This window comes from Callorhinus ursinus, unplaced genomic scaffold, assembly GCF_003265705.2.
Source record: "Callorhinus ursinus isolate GAN/ISIS: 27379988/994484 unplaced genomic scaffold, GSC_fseal_2.0 scaffold4, whole genome shotgun sequence".
Classification (NCBI taxonomy): Eukaryota; Metazoa; Chordata; class Mammalia; order Carnivora; family Otariidae; genus Callorhinus; species Callorhinus ursinus.
The window spans coordinates 36316860-36339501 of NW_027397066.1; the positions used below are offsets into that span (position 1 = coordinate 36316860).

Below are 22642 nucleotides of genomic sequence, written 5' to 3' on the forward strand. Positions count from 1 at the left end.
CTCTTTCCCTAAAGCCTGATAGGTAGTTCAAGGTCAATCACATATCTGGGTTTTCTTTAACAGCCACTGTAGATGGTATTTTGAATAATAGTAGATTGAGAAATCTAAGAACACCTAAAAAATGTATGTAGATTAAAACATTTTTGAGTTAACAATGCTTATCTCCCTATATTATTAAAGAAATACCACAAGTACTGCTCGACTTCTGTTTTAACCCACCACAGAGATTGAGCTCTATAATTCCTGAAGATATTTTTACCTTCTTTTTCATCCTCTTTGTTAGTGAAATTTCATGATATTATGTATTTCTTTCTATAGAGATGGTGAGGCAAAAACTGTGTAGCCTATGGTAAGAAAGCTCGTTTCCATATATGCAACCAAGAAGAAATCTCTTGTCATTCAGGTTAACCTTTCAGCTTGCTATTGATATTTTTGTCTCTTAATTTGTAGGAGGTAACTTCCCAATTGTCTTTGGAGAAGCTTTCATGCTGGTTGTTAGCTAAAATAAAAGTTTAGTGTATTCTCAGATGAAGTCTTTTACTCTTGTGGGTTAAGGATTTATTAATCAATCCCACAGCTATCTGGATTGGACTCTATACCCATTTTGAATTATGTTAAAACTCTAACTTGTCAACATTACAGTTGAACATATCATTCTCCAGCCTGGGATTTTAAGGGAACATGGAAGACAGTGTGACAATTGAGTATTTTCAAAGAGAGTCAACAGAAATCAAGGAAGTTTAATATATTTTCCTTTTTTAAATAAATACATAAAGCTCTTTACCATTTTCCTCAATTATTTTGATTAACATGATAATAGGATCTTTCAGAGCATCATTATACCAATTTTCACAGCCTGATGTAAGGACTCATTTCACAGAAATAATCATGACTAGCATTAATAGATGAATGTCAGTGCCATAACACAAGAGCATAAGGCATATTTACACCATCTTAACATACAGAACACCATACACATACACAAAAATATCACAGATCCAGAACAAATAAAATCAATCTCCTAGACAGTTTACATTTATAGGCTTTGCCTGAAACATTTTTTTTTGCTTTATTTTTTTGTAATTTTTTTTCTTTCCAAGCAACAAACAGATCTTCCCTATGTCTTGTGATTTATTTGTTACATTGTGTTCATGCAAAAATAATAACTTGTTTTATTGCATTAACATTTAAACAGGTTTGGATTTGGGTCCCAAAACCATCATCTAACATTTTATTTGATGTTGCTTCATCCATATTGTCATTTTTGTTGGAGAGATACGATGACTTGTTTTTGGTGAGTTACAAAAAGACAAACATATCCAGTTGACCTCAGTTCAAAAATCAAGATTTAAAGCTTCTTGATCATGCACATTTTACTTTCATTCTTGCAGAATGGTTTGAATCAGATATGCCATTTTGAATAAACATTTATTATTTTTTCTGTTTTTCAAAATCATATTTCTAAAAACAACAACAACAACAACAAAAAAGAATGAAATAAAATACTGTCCCACATCCACTGTTCACAAAAAGGGAGAGCAGCAAGAATCACACTGACCATCATTAGGATATAACCAGGTGGTGACACTGCAGTAAATGTCGAACATCATCGAAACACCGCAGGAATGTGACGATTACTATAAGCCATACTTCTGCAACAGTTCAGACTGCCACTGGCGTTTGCGCTCTGGAAAATAATCTGGAATGTGGATTTTTTTAAAATCCTGAATACACTTTTTCATTTCTTCTTCCACACTTAGCTTCTCACAGACTTTCTTTTTGGATAGATTTGTTTCCCGGGACTTGCTGATGAGTGTCTGAAAGAGTTCACTGTTTCTGCGTTTGTCTGGTGGGGGCATCCATTGCACAGGTGCTTTTTTGGAAGGACGATCCAATGTTAAGGTGTTGGGTTGGTGAGCTGTTGCCTGCTGGGCACTGGGTGGGTTGTCCTGGGGAGTGCTCGCCTCTGAGTGGCTGTCACAGCTGGAAGTGGAGAGCTCATTACAGGAAGTCCCACTTTCACTTCCTTTATCTGTGACTTTGTCGTGTTTCCTATCTTCATGTTCTTGTTTAGGTGACACTATTTTCTGAGGTGGTCCTAAAAAGAAAAGAAAAGAAAAGAAAAAAAAACAAGTAGAAGAATTAAATAAGAAGTGGGAAGGTCAAATTAAATAAGCTTTATATTTTTTAAATTTTTTAAACCAAGAATATTTATCTTCAAAAAATTGCTGTTTGTTGCATTAGTTTACATTTGAGGGATTAAATATGACACCTAGCTTTATTAATGCACATTGAAACATGCAGCATGCTGATTAATTATTTATACAATCAAGTTTAGGGGGTTTTCTTAATGAGAATTTCTGCCATCATAAATCATCAATAACTTCATGCTGAAAAGAAGATTTTTGTTATTTTAGTTACTAGTTCCTGAAATCTAAAAAAGATATCGTATGTAAATATCTTGTTAGTTCCATAACTGTTTCATGAGACAGTTCATTTTTGTTCTAGTTATTGGGCTAGGAGTCCTTTGTGTATATATTTGCCATTACAAAAGCAGAAAGTATCATTGCTCTATTTTACAAAGTAGTGGTATTCTTCAGGCTCATAGGCACAATAGCCTCATTTATGTTTCCAAGTGGGAGACTGCTTTAAATCTTATCCTCAGTCTCTTAATCTTGTTTCCTGTCTATTTCCTTGAAGAGAATTATGAAAGTGAGGTAAGATATGTATGTGCTTAATATGGTGAAAAAATATAGTTGAAATATAGTACTTTCTTAAAATACAAGGTTTACCATTTGAGGTAAATCACCTAGGAGGACGATTTTCAGAAAGTGATAGTTTGCCAAGATAATTATTTCAAATACACTAACAGTTTACTTCCAAGAGGGAGCATACTTTATTCTTCTTGACTCTGCTGTGGGATTAGGACCTCCATTTAACATTTATTGAATGCCACCAGATACCCAGAACTGTAATAAAACCTTGATTAACTAAAGCCCAACCATTGAGAAGTATGTTACTCAAATCTTATTTTTTTCCTGTAGTCAACTTTTATAAACTGGTTATATAAATCAGAATGGGGAGTGGGGAAAGCCATCAGTAAGTTTAAGCAATTGCCCAGAAGATTCTATCATGTAGCCAGAGTTGAGAACAATTGGTCTAACCCATAAGGTCTCAACTTTGGCCACATAAGGAATTACCTGGAAAGCTTAGCTTATTGATGCCCTGGTCTTAACCCTAGAAATTCTACTTTAATGAGACGCCATCAGGCCATCGGGCCATTTAATAGAACTAGGTGATTTCAATCTGTAGCCAAGATTATGAAACTTTCTTCAGTCTAATATATAGTAAATGAATTAATAACCAATATGAATACTTTATACTACTCAGAAAAGTGGGGAAACAAATCAACGTGTATGATTCTGACTAATAGACCCATGCTGGTGTTAACCATGTTCTTCAGTGTTACTTGCAGGATCAGTGTTTCAGTGGCATCAGATTTGAGTGGTAATAATATTGAAAAGGAAATGGGTTTAAAGTCCTAGTGATCTGGAATCAAATTCTAGCTCTCTGGCAAACGGTCTAGTGGCCTTGAGCAAGATACATAGCTGCTTTAAGCCTCAATTTTCTCATCTGTAAAATGGGGTAATAGTACTTTCCTCATAGGTTGAGATCAAATGAAATACCATACTAAAGGGTCTAATACAATAAATCTCAACAATCAGCATGTATCACTGTGATTTTCTCTGATGTGCAGATGTTCAGGGCCATCTCTGGAGATTTTAGGTTTTTTTTTTTTTAAAGATTTTATTTATTTATTTGACAGAGAGAGACAGAGCAAGAGAAGGAACACAAGCAGGAGGAGTGGGAGAGGGAGAAGCAGGCTTCCCGCCAACCAGGGAGCCCGATGCAGGGCTCTATCCCAGGACCCTGGGATCATGACCTGAGCCGAAGGCAGACGTCTAACGACTGAGCCACCCAGGTGCCCCTGGAGATTTTAGGTTTGCGGAAGGGTTTGTATGTATGGGTTTATGTGGAGCTCAGGGTGGTGGAGGAAGTGTAGCATCTATTTATCTAATTATCTTTCTGGGTGAGTGTGACCTCAAGCTAGCATGAGGCCCACCAGGCTACTCCAAAATAGGATATAAATAAATGCTTTTTACCTTTTCTGTCTGTCTCCTGCCTTACTTTGACCAGAAATCCCTACAGAAAAGTCTATGATTTTCATTCCCAATAATGACTAAAAGATTAACTGCAAATACCTGGGAAAACCAATTTATATCTTAGGATAATTGAATGATGAGAAATCATTTTTCTGTTAATAGGCAGGGGAATAGAGCAGTTGGTAGAGATACCAAGGCAGTAAGGTAACATCAGAGTGGAAAACAGTATAGAAAAAGGGTATTAGGTATCACCAGAGCATATGTTTCATGATGATATGCTAGGGAGGGTACAGAGTTATATAAAGTCCATGTGTTAGCTAAATAAATTACATATGATTATTATGCCTAATGGCAGATGGATGCAGAAACTCCACAATACAATAGAATGCAACATATGTTTGTTGGAAATGAATTGCTCTTGGAGTATAAGACAGAATATCCCGGAAGACTTCTGTGAAGAAGGCATTAATCAGTTTAGCCAATGGAGTTGTATTGAGTATCACTATGAGCCAGGCACTGTGGTAGGACCCAGAGGAGGCTCATAGTAAGTGCTCAGGTGAAGCTCACAGGCTATTTTATGATATTTTATACACTGAGTGTTTAAAGTGCATGGACACTTTAGAACGTCTCTCAGTATAGACTTTAAATTCGGAAAAAAAGAAAGTGGGAACCTGAATTTATTATGATCTTAAGAACTTTTTCTTCTTCTTCTTCTTCTTCAAGAACTTAGAATAGGTACAGATATTAACCAGAAACAGCAAATATACACTTCTATTTTTCACTCCTTCTATTTCATAAACTATCTTTAAGCAAGGTGGGCTCCCATCAGCAGACCAAACAGTCTCAGATGTTTCTATTATGACTTAAAGGAAAAGGTTTAACTTTATTTTGTCCACACTTTTGAATGTACAGAATATTAGGACAGTTTTCTGTATAAATCACTGGGAGGAACAAATAGTCTCCTTTTGATTAATGTCAGAAATTTTTATAATGCCTAAAATATTATGTATTTTTATTGCTATTTGATTAAGCATACTTTAAATAATTACTGATAACTTAGTGGATTCAAATTGGGGCTAAGATATAATAAAATGATTTATGGGATTTTATGACATGAAATTTAAGAAAAATAAATAAAATTCAGAGGAAATAATGATTTACTCTAGTTGCTTAGTTTTCTTGAGAATGTTTGCTAATTGTAGGCCTCCAGGGATAATTTAAAACTCTAATTTTACATTATTCCATTCAATGAACCAAAGCCACATGAAATGCCCTAAGCATAAGATGAAAAATTATTTAAATAGCACTAAATCCAAGTCTTGCATATATGGGACCAGCATGTGTGTCAGAAACTTCTCTGTGTCTCTTCAACTGTGATAGAATAAAATATATATCTAAATGATTTTCCTAAAAGCATCTTGCCTCCTGAGTTAGAGCACCAATCAGATTGAGTTTTAGAAAAGAAAACAAAATGTAATTTGGTGGTCTTTACCAGCTGGGCTTTCTTCCATCACATAAATAAGCTCGCTGGTAATTATTAGAATAAGCAACAAATCAATGAATAAACAAATCTGTTACTTATTTAAGACTTAACTTTTAAAAGGAGTTAATTATTTAAAAATATCCAATACATACGTATACCTAGAAACTTTCCCAAAAGTATTTGGACTATTAAATCTCTTCATTTGGCTATTTGCCATTAAATACATTAGGATTTTCATCTAGGAGTTGATCGTCTTTCAGGGGGAATGACAGCCTTACCTTGGAGACTTGCAAGCCAGCTAACTAGCTCATGCTTCTCCACAAGTATTATTTTTTTAAGGAACAGTCAGTAGACAACATGCGCACGTGCACACACACACACACACACACACACACACTATACTCATTTATTATGCTCACATTTTTCTTCAGTGTGGGAATGGCCTTGGAAGATCTGGGTTTGAGCTTGGTTAAGCCACTCTAACAAAGTGCTTTGAGGTCGTCATGGAACCTCTCTAAAATTTGGTCTTTGTCGGTTAAAATGTTGGGGTTGGCCCCTAAATTCATTTATGTTATGAAGTTCAGTAATTCTAAATTATATAATGAATAGGAAGGGATTTTCCAGGCAGTAAAATTCTATTCAGATATTAAATATAAAACACTAATGAGTGACCATTAATAAAGATCACCTCTTAGAATGTGGAAACAAATTCAATTTCCATTAAAGTACTTCACAGAATTACAGGGTTCAAGGATAACTTTCTCTAAGTTTACTGATAGGAAGTGTAGTTTAGAAGACATTATCAGTTTACATTTGTTTCATTAAATCTGTTCCTGTCATGGAAACACAAACAAAGAGAATAACATTTAAGGAGACACAGTGCAGACTGGCCGGCTCACATCCCAGTTTGACAGTTTACTAGGTGTGTTTTCCTTAGCCGACTTTCTTTGTGCCTCTGTTTCCACATAATTGGGGTAAGGATTAAATGAGCTAACACATGTTAAGCACTTAGGTGGGGCCTGGCATGTGTAAATGCTCACAATGTTAATTATTATTACTCGGCATAAATATCCCATGTGATTTGGCCATCGGTAGTGTGGCCGATTTGTTTATTTGAATTTTGAGAGAACTAATGGAGGAACCCAAATATTTCCACTCTAACTCTGGCTCTACACGTGGTACCTATGAACACATGGCTTCCAGGTGTCTCTTAGCTTCTTTAGGCCTCCGTTTTTTATTTAGTAAAAATGAAATAAGAATATAAACACCTAGTCACAAGGCTATACCAAGAAAGGAGAGAATGTATGTCAAAGCAATTTGCCATGAAGTTCTCTCTGATAGATTTGAGAGGCTATGAAGTATTAAATTTTCATGTCCTAAAAGAAACTTATTTGAGAAAATAAAACACAAAAGCTCTCCTTTAAGATATTACAATGTGTGAATTAAAGGCAATAGTAAAAACATTACATTAAACACAATAAAACAAAATGAAAGTATCACAATGGGCCAAAATTGTAAAATTGGGCGAAACAGGGCTTTCGATTAATTCCATTGAGTTATAATACACAGGTACAAAGAGGAGGAAATTATAGCTTCTCTGAGTTATTTGGGTGGCTAGTATAGTACAGAAATTAAACATTAATATTTTCATCTTTGGAAAAGACAGGTGACTTCTGGGTAGTTCTGGGTGTAAGCATGTTGAATAATTCCATATTTTTTCTTGGAATACACAGGCATTTTCAAATGCAGTCTATGTGTACAACTGCACACCTGAAAAAACCCTTTATTTTAATCTCTTTACCTGCATAGTGATGACAAAAAAGACTGAATATGTAAAATATATCTGTAACAGGCACAGTTCCCAGAAGGGAAATTACCCTTTAATAGTACTAAATTCATTGGTGTGTGAATGGTTATGTCCTACTTGAACAGAATGAACCAATCCATCTTAAATATTAGCACCACATGTCTCTAGGTATTAAACAGTTGAGTCAAAAGGAAAAAAAAAAACCTCTATTTTGATTTGCTAAACATTTGTTGAGCACCTAATGTGCTCAACATATATTGTACACAATACACCTTGTGTACCAGGCATAGTGGTAGTTCCAGGAGGAAGGACACACACACACACACACACACACACACACACACACACACACACACACACGTACGTCAGGCTCAGGGTGACAGTAATGCACCTGTAACTAAAGTTTGAATAGGCAGGAAGGAGGGAGCAGGGGTCAACTGTGATTGGAGTGAACTAAGGAATGGGCATTATTTTTAATTCATCAGTTAAATTCTCATACTAAATTGAAACTTAAAGTCCATATAGGAGGTGACTTTATCTTAGAGTAAAAGGCTATTTGAATAAATAAAGATTAACTTTTATATGAGAAAAATTAAACTCATTTCTTTATGTTTTCTAGTCTCTACTATCATTACTTAACCATTTTTATGAATGAAGGGGAATAAAAAAGAAAAGAAAAGAAGTGTAATTTGGAAAGATAAACATGCTGTGGTACTCCTTTTTCCATCCTGACATGATTAGTCACTAGTCCACTCTTTTGACCCACCCTGTACTTGCTAACTTCTGATTGTACTTATTTATTTACAGTGTGTCTCCCAGTCCCAAACTTAAATGCCTTGAAGGTAGAAACTGCCTTTCTAGACTATCATGAAGTCTTAATCAGAGTAATTGCTTGACCAAATTAATAAAATGGTATTTACTCCTCTGAATATCTATAGTATCTACTACTTATTACATCATTGATTACTGAATGAACATTCACTACCTTTTTTGCTACTAAATATTCACCAAGATGACCACAGAGAGGTAAGAAAGCTCCCATGATCCCCACATAAATATATGTCCCAAAGTCACACATCTGCTGTCCTATCTTACGCAAAGTGGTTATGGTTTCCATGAGGGCAGTGACCATGTCTTGTTTCCTTGGGTCACTCAGTTCAGGAGCTGATTTGTTTTGTCACTTCGTACTAATAAAGTGAATAAGCCCAAATGTAATGTAGCATTAGGAAAAAATGTGAGAGAAAATATATGTTTAATCGAACATGTATTTGAGGAGGTTTTCAAAAGTAATCTTATCCTTCCATTTCATATATCTGTGTCTTCCTAGTAGTTATTTCTGTAGAGGAATTCCAAGGTCACCTTTGGCTACCCAATGGATTCATTTTTTATTTCCAATTACTTCCAGGTCTCGTTAATTCTACTCTTACAGTGGCTCTTAAATCACTCCCTTCATTTCTGTTCCCATTTCCACCACTTCTAACAGGTTTCTCATTACCTCTTACTGTGCCTCTTAACCAGCTCTCTGACTTCGCTTTAGTCCCACTTCAAACTATTTTTGCAATGTTGCTAAATAAATATTCCTGAAGTCTAATTCCATCAAGTGTCTCACTTGTACAAAAACCTTCCAAATAGTTCATTCTGCACACAGGATGAAACTTGAATACGATATTTTGGCATTGAGGATTGTCCTCAGTGTGACCCAAATGATTATCCCAGCCCATCTTGTAGTGCTCTTGATACAGCAGCCAAAATATACGTGTTGCCTCTGGTAAATGCCTTGCTTAACTCATGCCTATTTCCCTCCCCACGGACTCTCTTCCTTCCACACTCCATACCCTTCAGAACCTGTGCCAAATGGTGTTTTCAGCATAAAACCTTCCATTCTCACATTTGGCTATAATTTCTTGCTCCTACTCTCTTAATGACCCATAGCAGTTTGTTTGAATCTATCTCAAAGTAAGGAGCCTATTTTGTCTTAAATAATAGTCATTTCTATACTACTTTTAACTTTCATCCCTGTGTTCTGCTCCACAACGCATACACACAGACACACATCCAAACTTTTAGTTAGTCACTGCGGAACAGAGACTGTTTTGTAGCTTTGCATTTCCTGAAGCACCTCCCCCATGACTGGGCTCATACTAATTCAGTAACTCATTGTTGAACTGAATTAAATGAAATTAGTCTTACCTACAAAAGAATGGCTAAGCACATAGGGAATTGTTTTATTCCCAAAGAACATCTTTTTGTTTTGTTTTCTTTTAACTATAAAAAGATAAACCCAAGTATAATTAAGCTTACAAGGTGTAACAAAAACAAGTGAAAAATGAAGAAGATGAGCCTTTGGCAGTGAGCTATAAGAAGAGGCTTACAGTCTCTCTAGTTACTCTAAATATTTGGGAAGGTCCCTATATTATTCCTTTTAAGTTATTACAGAGAAATAAAAAGTATTTGGGAACCATAAATAATGAGGAAAACCCATTTTCTTTGCTCTGCAGAAGAATTCTACATCACTTATGTGATTGTACTGGATTGTTGCACCTAAATATTTCTAGTAGGAAAGGTATCACGTGTTCACTTGTCCTTTTAGAAGCCTGATCACATGCAAAATGGTTATAGACACCTTGTCTGAGGGCTACATTTAAAACCGCCCTCCACATTTCACTCATGGGAGCTAGGATTCTGTGGCACATTCATCATTTTTGTGTTTAAAAAAATAAATAAACCCTCCTCAAAGAAAAAAAACACCCACAAAACTCCATTAAGATGCCCAGGCTCATTTTGGAATTTGGAATTAAGACCTGTGTAATCCTGGGTTCCCACTTCTGAATCTACCATCCCTTATTATTGATATTGTTAGCAAGTTTTTCCACGTACCTAGGTGGTCACCTTCTAATGGCCTCCCTTTTCAAGGGACATTCTGTATAAGACGGATAATTGATCTGTTTTTCAAATTTGTGACCACAAGCCGATTCTTGCTTGTTTCACGTCCACAGACTGTGGATCATAACACCTGCATGGTGCTTGGCAAGGATTAATGAGACATTGTATCTACAACACATCTGATGGCCCTGGGAGGGGACAGAAAAGTGCTTTGTAAATACAGGCTGGGGCTACACTTGTGATGTGCTCTGTATAACAGATTTATGTGAACATAAAACCGTGCTGGTTGTAAATTATCGTTGCTGTTATAAATACGAAACAGCTGTCTCAGGCTTGAGAAACAGCGAGAAGCGGGAAGCCTCGGGTAGGAGGAGTGGGGGCAGGGGGAGAGGGAGCCCTGGTCAGGGTCCAGGAGGAGCGGGAGGAGCCCCGGGCAGGAGGAGTGGTGGGGGAGGGGGAGGAGCCCCGCACGGGGTCAGGGAGGAGGAAGGGGCCCTGGGTAAAACAAACAAACAAAAAAACAAAAAAACTTTTGATGACAAAAGGGGAAGAAGAGGTTGTAACGAGGCAAAAAGAAAAAGAAAAGAGGGTAATACTCTTGGATTCCAAAAGCAGCAGAAATTGCAGGCAGAAGTCACAGTTGAGGGGATTTTTATTTGTCAGATCTCTTCAGATCTTGAGTGCCTGCCTGCCAGTAAGTACTTTCAAGTACTTCTAACAATGGTCAGCGAGACGTAACATTTTGTAGCTGCCATACTATTTAATGTGAGTGCCACCTCTTCTCACTTTGAGATTCATAAAAGTGTGCCTATCACGGAAGCCGCTTAGTGCAGAATCAGTACGGTGAATGGAAAATGGAAGCATAGATGCTCACAGCCGTTTAATGTGAAGCTGTGGGACAGTTAAAAAAAAAAAAAAAAAAGCTCTGCCTTTGGAAATAGCAAAAGTGTGCTTCAAGTGATGTTCTGACACCCACTAGCTATGTGTAGCTAGGGGTGTCTTCAAGACTCTTTTCCCACTCTGCTTAAGAGGGATTAAAAATATGGTGTGTCCCTCCTAGAGTTGCTTTAAGTAAAGGTACGTGTAAGGATGAGTCCTACAGGAGGCTGAAAAAGCAGCCCCAGAAAATATATCCGTTCTTAATATCTGGAATCTGTAAAGTGTCACTTTGTATGATAAAGTCTTTGCAGATGTGATTAAGGATAGTGAGATGGTGAAATTAGTCTGGATTATCCAGTTAGACCTTAAGTCATTCACAGGTATCTGCACACAAGGGAGTTGGAGGGACATCTGATACACACAGAGGAAAAGGCAGAAGTGAGATCGTGGAGTCAGGGGATTGAAACAGAGGCGGCTAGAAATCAAGGAATACCGGCAGCCACCAGAAAGAAGCTGGGAGAGACAGGCAACGCATTTTCCCCTAGAACGTGTGGAGGCAGCGTGCTCCTGCTGACACCTCGATTTCTGCCCAAAGTGATTTCGGACTTCAGACTTCTAGAACCCTGAGACAGTAAGTTCTGTTGTTTTAAGCCACCAAGCGTGTGGTAATTTGTTATAGCAGCCACTGGAAACTAATACAAGTCCATTTAGTCTCATGTCTGGCCCTCGGTAGATGTTAAGTCATGGAATTTCTATAAGAGTAAATATATTATCCTTAACAACCGGATGTTACTGGATCTGAATTACAGGATCTTAGTTTCTCTATTAAAATACAATCTCTTGCAGTCTCTGGCAGATTGTCATCCTATTTCTCTTCCAACTAATAGCCCATAAGATTTTAGAAAACAGTTATCATCTCTAGTCTGTTTTCCCCAATTATATAAATTAACAATTATTTGCAATAATGAGGTTTTTAGTCTCCTAATATCACATCCCAATACACTCTACACTGTAACATTCCCATAAAATTCTCTTTTCTATCTCTTTCTACACACATGCATACTCACACCCACCTACCCTCATACACATATGACATACATATATATACACATATCATATATACACATATACATGCGTGTGCGTGTATATAATGTAATCATAGAACTGTCTCTCAACTGTAACTGATTCCACACACATCTAGCAACTGATCATTCCATGAAATTCTAGCACCACGAGTTTACTGCCTTCTGGACATTTCCTAAACTTCAAATACCATATGCCCAAAAAAGAGCTCATTATTCTTTCCCTATAAACCAGTTCCTCCTGCTATGTTTTCTATTTTTCTTTTTTATAAAAGCACCACAATCTTCATAATCAGCCAGGTTTGCAGTCTTAGAGTCTTCTTCATTATTTCTATTCCTATCCCCCTATTGATTCCCTGCTCGTGTGACAGCCGTGTAATCCCGTTGGGCCTACTTTGATAATGCCTGAGTCACCTCTCATTTCAGTCTTCTCCCCACAGTTATGATCCTCATTAACTCGCATTGAATCTACTGTAATCACCTTCTAACCTCTTCCTGAATCTATTGAAATGACATTCTAGAGATCTATTCATCTCTAATACCTACCTCCTGCTATCCATACTAAAATCCCAGCTACATAACACTGAAATATAGCTCTTATTATAGTACTTGTTCTCAGAAAATGTCAAAGGCTTTCAGCAACATATCCAATCTGCTAAACCCATAAACAAGACTTTCTATGGTGTGGTCCCAATTTAAACTCCAAAACTCATTTTCTATTACTCCCATTTTCTATTCAAGCCAAATTGGAGACATTGATATTATCCTAAATATCACATGTATTCTTGTCTTCAATGACTCACCTATGCAAATTATAGGTTGATTTTTCTCTTATAGCATACTTAAATAAATGGAATAAATTCTTTATTGGCTGTTGTATATGTGTATCTGAGAATATGCTTGGTGTTCCTATCTATCTTATGTAACAGACCCTAAACCCCAGGCTACAGGAGTGGGTTTATAACCTAGACTGGGCCTGTCATAATACCTTACTAACCCAGCCCCATAATCTAAGGCAAGGATGAGGGTTGGGAGACCACTAATCAGGGTAGTTTAATAACAGGAAATCCCTGGAATACTAAACCATTGATGAGGGGAGAGAAAAAGAAGGCCTTTACACGTCTGGCCAAAAAGCTCTCAGATGTGACTGCCAAGGACTAAGTCCCCCAGTCCCAATCACAGTAGAAGAGAATAAGAACAGAAAGGGAGTTTGGGTGTCTGACTCCATAATCCTTCTGGCCAGCTCCACCTGTTAGATGAGTATTTTAGGCCAGATAAAATATTAATCTTATCAGAAAAATCATTTTTATACACCTGTTTAGATATTTTGTTAGATGCACATAACCTTGACATGTAACCAAAACCTCTCTTCTGAAGCAAGTTAGTGATATGTTGATTGTACTGTCATTGGAGAACTCTAACACTTAATGCTAAATGCATAAAGTTAAATTTTTTAATGCACATTTTAAGTTATTGATCAGAAAATCTGGGGAAATTTATATTAAGCAGAAAAAATATAATCAGTGTGTATATACCAGCAATCAATATAACAACAATATATACAATTTAAGGAATCTCAGGGATTTACTTTTACTCTTCTTAACAGGTCCATGGGCCCCCATCCCTGCCTTAGAGCCTGTGACCAGAGTGGGTAAAATACTATTATTGTCTTACACTAAGTTCTCATCCATTCCTGTGTCCTGGGGGAAAAGATCTGTTTCAAGAAGTAAAACAGGGTGCAAGGTAAACACAGACACACAGACACACAGACACACAGACACACAGACACACACACACACATAGCCAGTATATATACTTTATTATGGAAGTATAGTCAAATGCAGAAACCAAGATGTATCGTAGTAAAATAAGTGTTTCACACCATCCCATAGCAACCTGTCACTGTGTGTCATCTTTTCCTGTGTAGCCATTAGTTAAAGGAGAGAATGAGCTTAGAGAAACAAACTTAGTAATGCTAACAGGACAGTTTCTCTTAGTTCCTGGTTTCTCAAGTGAGTACAAGACTATAGGCACATTAAACATTTACTGAACACTTACTATGGGCTGGGCACCATGCTAACTGCATTTACATAGCATCTCATTTCCATTTCACAATAACTTTCTAAAGTAAGGGCCTATCATGCCTATTTTACTCATGAGGAAACCAAGGCTTAGGAGGTTATGTGATTTGACAGGTCAAATTTGGAAGTGGCAGAGACAGGATTCAGAAGTTCATCTGCCAGACTTCAGAGCTTATACTGAGTTAAGCTCTGAGATACACTGCTTCAAAAACCTGAAAATGGTGTTTAAATCAGCTTCCCTGAAATCTTAAACTAGAGTTAGAACTACTCATATGAGCTTCAAGTCTTCTTAATCTGATAAGATTGAAGTGTGATGCACAGCTATAAAAAAATTGGGATAAAAGTGCCAAAGTGTACCTAAGTGTTAGAATTCCTTTAGATCATTTTACAATATAGTATTATTTTATGTTATGCCTGGCTATCTTGACGAGAAATAAGCTAAAAAGGCTAAATGTACGAAAATGTGGATTGTGCCTTCTAACTCAGTTCCTTGTGACCATTATTGGGACCAAAGCACTTTAACCAGGCAAACTCTATTTATCAAACTTAAGATTTTCCTACTTTAAAACAAGTGTTTATGTTGTCATACCCTCTGAAAAGCATATTTTTGTGAATTTAGACCAATTAAAATTTTTACATTAATTAGATAAACACAGGTCAAGAAGCAAATATGGTTTAAAGAAAAAATATATTTAAGATGTGAATTCCACTATAAAATTTACACAGTGGAAATAACTAGGAAAACAGATAAATAGATGTAGAATTATAACAGAGAAAAACCAGAGAGGATGAGGGAATTATCTTAAGACTCATGACCTGTCAGATATCATAGTTTCCAAAATATCAGAATTATATTTGTACAATAAGGCACCCTTAAAACTGAACCTTTCAGTGATGTGCACCTCTTGAAACATTTTCACATAAGGCCAGAAATTTCTGCTGAGAGCTTTCAGAGCCTAATTAAATAATGAGTAGATTCCGTCAGGATTGAGACACCTTGAACTTCTCATGTCACTTAATAGTGCACTTAGTCTAAGCCTAATATTTCAATAGCAGCAGTAACATCAATCTCCCTCTCTGACATTAAAGCCTTACAGATTAAAAGTAAAAGATTGGGAAATGGTGCTAATGAAACCATTGCCACAGAAAAAGATGTACTGGTAATACCTTTGGTGTGAATCAGTCAAAATGGTTATAAAAAGGAAGAATTTGCACTGGGAATACTCATGAAAAACCATGTTTAATTACAAGATGTATTAATAGTCATTCATTAAAAGTTTGAAGATAGAAATTTTTTTTAACATATGAAGCATTAGTAATAGAGTATGCTCCCAGTAGGATGCATTACAGAACTCTCCACGAAGCTCTGAAAACACAGGATTCACAGAAATGAATATCTGTTCCGACTTCATGTCGTTCAGTGAAAAGTAATCTGGGGTGGTCACTATTTGCTCACTTACTTAAACAAGTCATGTAAAGTCTGAATGAAAATTCAAACATATGCATTCTTTCTAGGGCAAATTTTTCCATAACAAGGAACTAAACTAGGGCTACATTTACTCAATTATAAGAAATGTACACAGAGATCATTAATTAATTGGGAATTATGACTTACATTATGATTGATTTTAATACAACTGTGACTATATATCAGCATCAGAGAAGTACAAAAGAACATGTTTAACCAATGATTAAAGATTCACATCTCCTTTGCTTGAATGGCTCCATTTCTCTTTAGTGTGCTGTGAACTATTTTACAAGTAGAACTGCGAGATCAAGGTCAAAGATTATTCAGAAAACTGAGAAGATTCTGAGTGTGTAGATCAAAGAGCAATTGAGAATTATTAATGTTTGTTTTTATTGCATTTGTTCTATTATCCTTTTTTGTTTATAATAGCAAAAATATACATATAACTAGAGTAAAACTTTATAATCAAAATCCTTAGTATTATGTGTCCAAATTCATATAAACTTAAGCATTTAATGAACAACAAAAAGGTGATTTTATAACTCAATTTTTGATAATACAAATTTTATTAAAAATACTACCTTTTAGCACAGGGTATTCTATAAAACTCAAAGTAATTATAGGGAAAAATGAATTAAACCCACTTCACTTTTATTAGTATATGTATTTATTGCAAATCATCAGGGAAGATGGCATCATGCTTGATGTCATAGAGACTAAGAACATATTCTACCCTCGTGTAACAATAGTCTAGAAGGGACAGAAAAAGAAATGGAGGAGACTGAATCAAAATGGCAGGCCATTTTTTTTTTTTAATTATTCAATCTCTTACAAAACCTTTTAATATGTCATAGCCAAGAAATGGGGAGGAGAGCGGGAACAAATGAACTAAATCCTTGACAGTGCTAGAAAACAAGAAAACTTTCATGAACAGAACAGAAAATACCGGTGACAGAAAGCAGATGGGATCAGTCTAAAGAAGAACAGAGAAAACATTAGATTGACACACTCACAGGAAAAAGTAAAGTATAATTTAGTAGAACTCACGCCCAGAGTAAACTAATTAAAAGAAATGGAAGGACTTTTGGGTCAGTTATCAGAAGACGGGCCTTGTTTATATGGCTGGGCTGGTCCATTTCACCAGGTAGAAGGCAGAAGAAGCACTGATCCTAGGACAAAAATCCAACTGTGCTCTGAAGAGAATCAACTTTTCTGGGGATAATTCCTTCAATGGATGAAGGAGAAGGGCTTTGAAGTAATTCCCATGTCTGGTGTAGGTGAGGGGGTGGACGGATGGGTCTCTAAAGGGAAAGGAGATCTACCCAGTAAAAGACAAACAAAAACCTCTCCTTGATTTGACTGAAAGTAAGAGGTGGGCATTGTGCATATGTAGTTGGGATGGCCTCAGTCTATATACCAGTTAAATAACAAAGCATTCTAAAATAAGGTCATCCAGTCAAGAATACTACCCTATTATAAAAGTAGAACATGACAAAATGAACACATAGAAGAACCTGGCTAAAAATAAAATTAATAGTCTGGAATAAAATGTCATGACAATTTCTTAGAATTTGTAGCAAAATGATACATACATAGAGTATAAGATAAGAATCAATCCAGGGCACCTGAGTGGCTCAGCTGGTTAAGCATCTGACTCTTGATTTTGGCTCAGGTCATGATGTCAGGGTCATGAAATCAAGCCCCAAGTGAGGCTCTGTCCTAGGCTTGGAGCCTACTTAAGATTCTCTCTCTCTCCTTCTCTCAATATCCCTTCCTGAACACCCCCACCCCACACAAACACACACTCTCTCTCTCTTTCTGAAAAAAAAAAAAAGAAAAGAAAAGAAAAGAAAAGATAAGAATCAATCCAGCATGTCCACATCTAAATAATAAGGATTCCTTAAAAAAAGATCAGAGTGAAAGCAGTGGCAATAATAACAAAATAAATTATAGAAGAAAAATGTCCTTGTCTGTAAGTATAGTTTTCAGATTGAAAGTGTCACTGAGTTTTAAGCAATGTAAAAAAAAAAAAAAGGTCATACCTTTATAAATGCATCTCAGTGAATTTTCAGAATTTCAAGGTAAAGGAGAATTCTAAAAACTTCCAGAAGAAAATAAAGCATCCTACAGACAGAAGATTAAGGAAAAGTTTCAGCTTGACAATTTTACTGACTACTCTTGATTTCTAGAAGACCATGAGTCAAAACCTTTGAAGGTCTTAGAAAAAAAAAGTTTGAACTTAGAGACTCATCCTCAGTTATTTTAGCATTCAAACGTACCAATTATTTGTGGAGACACTCAAACATTTTACTACCCAAAGAGCCTCACTGAAAGAATTTGTCAAGGTTATACTCCAGCAAAAATGAATATCAACTTATTAATTTGTTGATTCATACATTTAATATTTGTTGAGACTCAATACATGGATGACATCTTGCTAGACAATGGGAGAAATATGTAAAATGTACAATGATGTTTAATTTCTCTAATGATGATAGACATTCATTTAGTAATCACACAAAGTAATGCAAAGTTGTAACTGCAATAAGAGTGGTATTAACAGATATTATAATAGCATATTTTAGGAAGTTATGTTTTACAAAATGTAAAGGAAGGGCTTTGCTCAGGAAGGAATTGTGAAGGTAAAGAAATTATATAAGATACCGGGTGACCAGGGGAGGGAGGAGCTAGAGATATGAGCATGAGCAAAGTTCCATTTGTAAGGAAGCATGAAAAATCATAAAAACTGAATAAAGGCAGCACACCTATGCAACATGGCCAAAGTTGTCCCACAGAGGTTGTAGACAGTTCACGTTCTTATAAGGCACCAGGAAGAAATTTAGCATTTGTCGGATGAACAAAAGGAGTACAGCAGAAAAATTTAAGCCAGAAAAAAGGTTGGGAACAGAGTCAAATGTGTATTTTGTAACTACCACCCTGAAATGGAGTGGCTTGGGAGGGGACTGTAGGCAGACAGGGCAGCAGCAACTAAAAGCCTGCCCCCGTTTTCTAGGTGAGAGACGAAAACAAATTACAGTAAAACATTAGTGGTGGTGGTGGGGATGGATGATGGAGAGGGGTGAAAATAGTATAGAATTTTAGAATGCACAAATGAATAGAATCTAGTGATGAATTGGTGGTGGGTAAGAAGAGAGAGCTGTTAGGGAGGTGGATGTATCATGAGGGCACTTAGGTTTCTGGCCTTCATAATAGATTGGATGGTCTGCCATATTGAGGTGGTAGATACTGGTGGAGAACTAAGTGTGAGAAAAAAACCGTGAGTTCATTTGTGGTTGAAACTATTAGAAATAGACAGTTTAACATACCCACATAGAAATTCAGGCATGCTTTTGAACATATACTTCTTTGTATCTCAAAAAATAAGTCCCCTGAGTCCAAGAAAGTGGGCAAAGAACATAAGAAAAATTGTTGAAAAAAGAAATCACTAAGTCATAATATAGATATGGTTATGTTAAACAATCTAGAACCAAGATCCAAATGATTACAAGAGGGAATATGAGGGGGTTGAAAGGAATTAATCGTATACTAGGATATTGGGGAGGAGAATAGATCCTGATTAATTCTCTACATTAATTCTACATATTGTTGGAAAATATGTGAAGCATGTGTTAAAAATTTTAAACTACTAAAAGAATAAAAATACAAAGCATGCTTGGAAAAAATTGAAGTAAAAGATGAAATGGAACAAAATAAGTGACCAGTAAAACATAATATAAATTATCAAGACAAAAACATCAAGTAATAAAAAGTAGTAAGTTGAAAATATGAGGATATTTTTTAATAGGTGACTAATTTGAGGTAAAATCCCTAACTGGGAGAGGTAAAAATAATAACCTGATCGTTTTTCCTATTGAATACTTTAAATATTCAATGTGTGGATATTTTAAATATTCAAAATATGTTTAATATTTGAGTAGCTTCTAACTAGCTTTTTAGTTAAAAACAGGACATATTTTAATACTAGCCATTTTGACTGGTGTGAAGTGATATCTCACTGTGGTTTTGATTTGCATTGCCCTGATGATTAGTGATGTTGAACATCTTTTTATGTGTCTGTTGGCCATCTATATGTTTTCTTTAGACCTCGGCCCATTTTTAATTGGATTATTATATATTTTTGGTGTTGAGTTGTATAAGTTCTTTATATATTTTGAATATTAACCCCTTATCAAATATATCATTAGCAAATATCTTCTCCCATTAAGTAGATATGAGATATTACCTCACACCAGTCAGAATGGCTAGTATCAAAGGGCAAGAAATAAAAAGTGTTGGCATAGATGTGGAGAAAAAGGAACCTTGTACACTGATGTAAATTGGTACAGCCCTTGTGGAAAATCTTATGGAGATTCCTCAGAAATTAAAAATAGAAATACCATATGACTCAATAATTCCACCTCTAGGTATTTACCCAAAGAAAATGAAAACACTGATTTGAAAAGATACATGCACTCCTATGTTTACTGCACCATTATTTACAATAGTCAAGATATGAAAACAACCCAAGTGTCCATCAGTAGATAAGTGGATAAAGAGTGGAATATTACTCAGCCAAAGGCAGATGCCCAACTCACTGAGCCCCCAGGAGCCCCAACCAAGCAGATTCTTAAGTACTGAGAAGAAATGGGTTGTCAGAGTGGTGGGACATGGGAGAAAGGTGAAATAGATCAAAGGGATTAAAAGGTACAAACTTCCAACTATAAAATAAGTAAGTTGTGGGGATGAAAAGTACAATATTGAGAATACAGTCATTAATACTGTAATAATATTATATGGTGACAGACGGTGACTACACTTACTGTGGTGAGCACCGAGAATTGTATGGAGTTGTCGAATCAATAAATCGTACACCTAAAACTAATAAAACACTGTATGCAACTATACATTTTTTTTTAAATTTTATTTATTTATTTAGTAATCTCTATGCCAATGTGGGGCTTGAACTCATGATCCCAAGACCAAGAGTTGTGTGCTCCACCAACTGAGCCAGCCGGGTACCGCAGTGAAGCTATATTTTAATAACTGAAAAAAAAACAGGGCAGATTTCATGGATCACAACCTGTGCAGTCACACGGGGCTCCCCACTCAGAAAGGCTGCATGCTTGGTAATGCTTTGTTGTTTTAAAACAACAATTTACATTTTGAACTTGTGTTTTATGAGTGAAGTCCAAGAGAACAAGGGAGCATAGGGAGCAGGGGAGATAGCCATGAGTGTCTCAGTCCCTTGCCATCCTATTTGTATATAGTATTTGGATGCCTCATGACTGTAAGATTTCAGAGAGACTCAAAGCAAGTGTAAACATTGTGAAATAGTCTATTTGTGCCCAAGGATCAGATGAGAAAACTGATACTGGAGATAGCAAACGGCTTGATTCTAATACTTGTGTTGTCACTTCCCAGCTGTGTAACCTCAAACAAGCTGCTTGAACTCACCATCCCTTGTTATTCGTTAGATGTAAAACAGAGATTAAAATGTATCTTTCACAGAGCGTCTGCCTTGTACTCAGTAAGTACTCAATAATACTTTTTTTTTAAGATTTTATTTATTTATTTGACAGAGAGAGAGGGAGACACAGCGAGAGAGGGAACACAAGCAGGGGGAGCGGGAGAGGGAGAAGAAGGCTCCCCGCCGAGCAGGGAGCCCGATGTGGGGCTCGATCCCAGGACCCCGGGATCATGGCCTGAGCCGAAGGCAGATGCCCAACGACTGAGCCACTCAGGCGCCCCTCAATAATACTTTTTAACTAAATAACTGATTCTTTAAATGCAATGCAAATGGAAAAGTATGAATGCTCTATCACGTTACACAGTCTTTCATGTTTTTTTGTTTGTTAGAGAGACAGCAGGAGCAGGGGGGTGGGGGGAGGGGCAGTGGCAGAGGGAGAAGCAGACTCCCCACTGAGCGTGGAACTGGACACGGGATCAATCCCAGGACCCTGAGATCATGACCTGAGCCAAAGTCAGATACTTAACCAACTGAGCCACCCAGGTGCCCCTCTCTTTCATGCTTTTGATCAACACCATCTTCTCAGTGAGTTTGACTCTAAAAACCGTATTTTAAGTCATAATCTACCTCCACTTCTGTCCTCCTGATTCCCAGCCTGAGCGGAAAGTCCTCATGGCATCCTTCCCCTCTGTCCTATGTTATTAGTTATGAGTAAACAAAATTGTTTTCCCACCAAATGTGTGTGTCAACATGTGAACTGAACGTTTTTAAACAAACATTTATCTCCTTAATTCTTTGGAGGGGGTAAGAACCTGCTGGTACATGTCACCCATGTCAACTGCTACACAAGCAGCAAACATAATATATTAAAAACTCCTTTGTAGCGGATAAAAACAATGTTCTCTACAGGAAGCCTAGGATAATGCTGAAAGATGAAATTGCTTTGCCTGAGGAGTTTTATTAGGTGCTCCAAAGCACGGGGGATGGCTTGCTGCTGAGTTGCTATCAGAATAAACACGGGCAGAGTAAGCAGGGATGAGAATCAGAGGTACAAGGACCAGGCTGAGGTGATCACACTTGACCTATTTGGTGACATCCGAACTTCTCGTGGAGTTCAAGAGACAAGTATTAAAGAAGTCGCAGGAAGCTGGGACAGGCTAAGAAATCTGGTATCCATTACTGTGTCTTTACTTTTTGAGGGTAAGCAGTGAACATTGCCTTTATGGAGAGGTTCCACGCTTAGAAAAGACAATTTCTTTTCTTAGAAAAGAAAATTTCTCAATTACCTCAGCAATGATCTCTGTCCTATTCATTTCTTTTCTCTGGGGA

The 22642-nt window shown here is 36.6% G+C and overlaps 1 protein-coding gene across 1 annotated transcript in view; it reads right to left on the reverse strand.

Annotated features, from left to right (window-relative positions):
* Positions 1 to 744: 744 nt before the first annotated feature.
* KCTD8 (potassium channel tetramerization domain containing 8) overlaps positions 745 to 22642 on the reverse strand; it is a 235680-nt gene continuing 213782 nt past the window's right edge. The window contains exon 2 of the mRNA XM_025887665.2: positions 745 to 2098. Within this exon, the coding sequence (XP_025743450.1) occupies positions 1638 to 2098 (461 nt within the window). The 3' untranslated portion in view covers positions 745 to 1637. The remainder of the gene's footprint in view (positions 2099 to 22642) is intronic.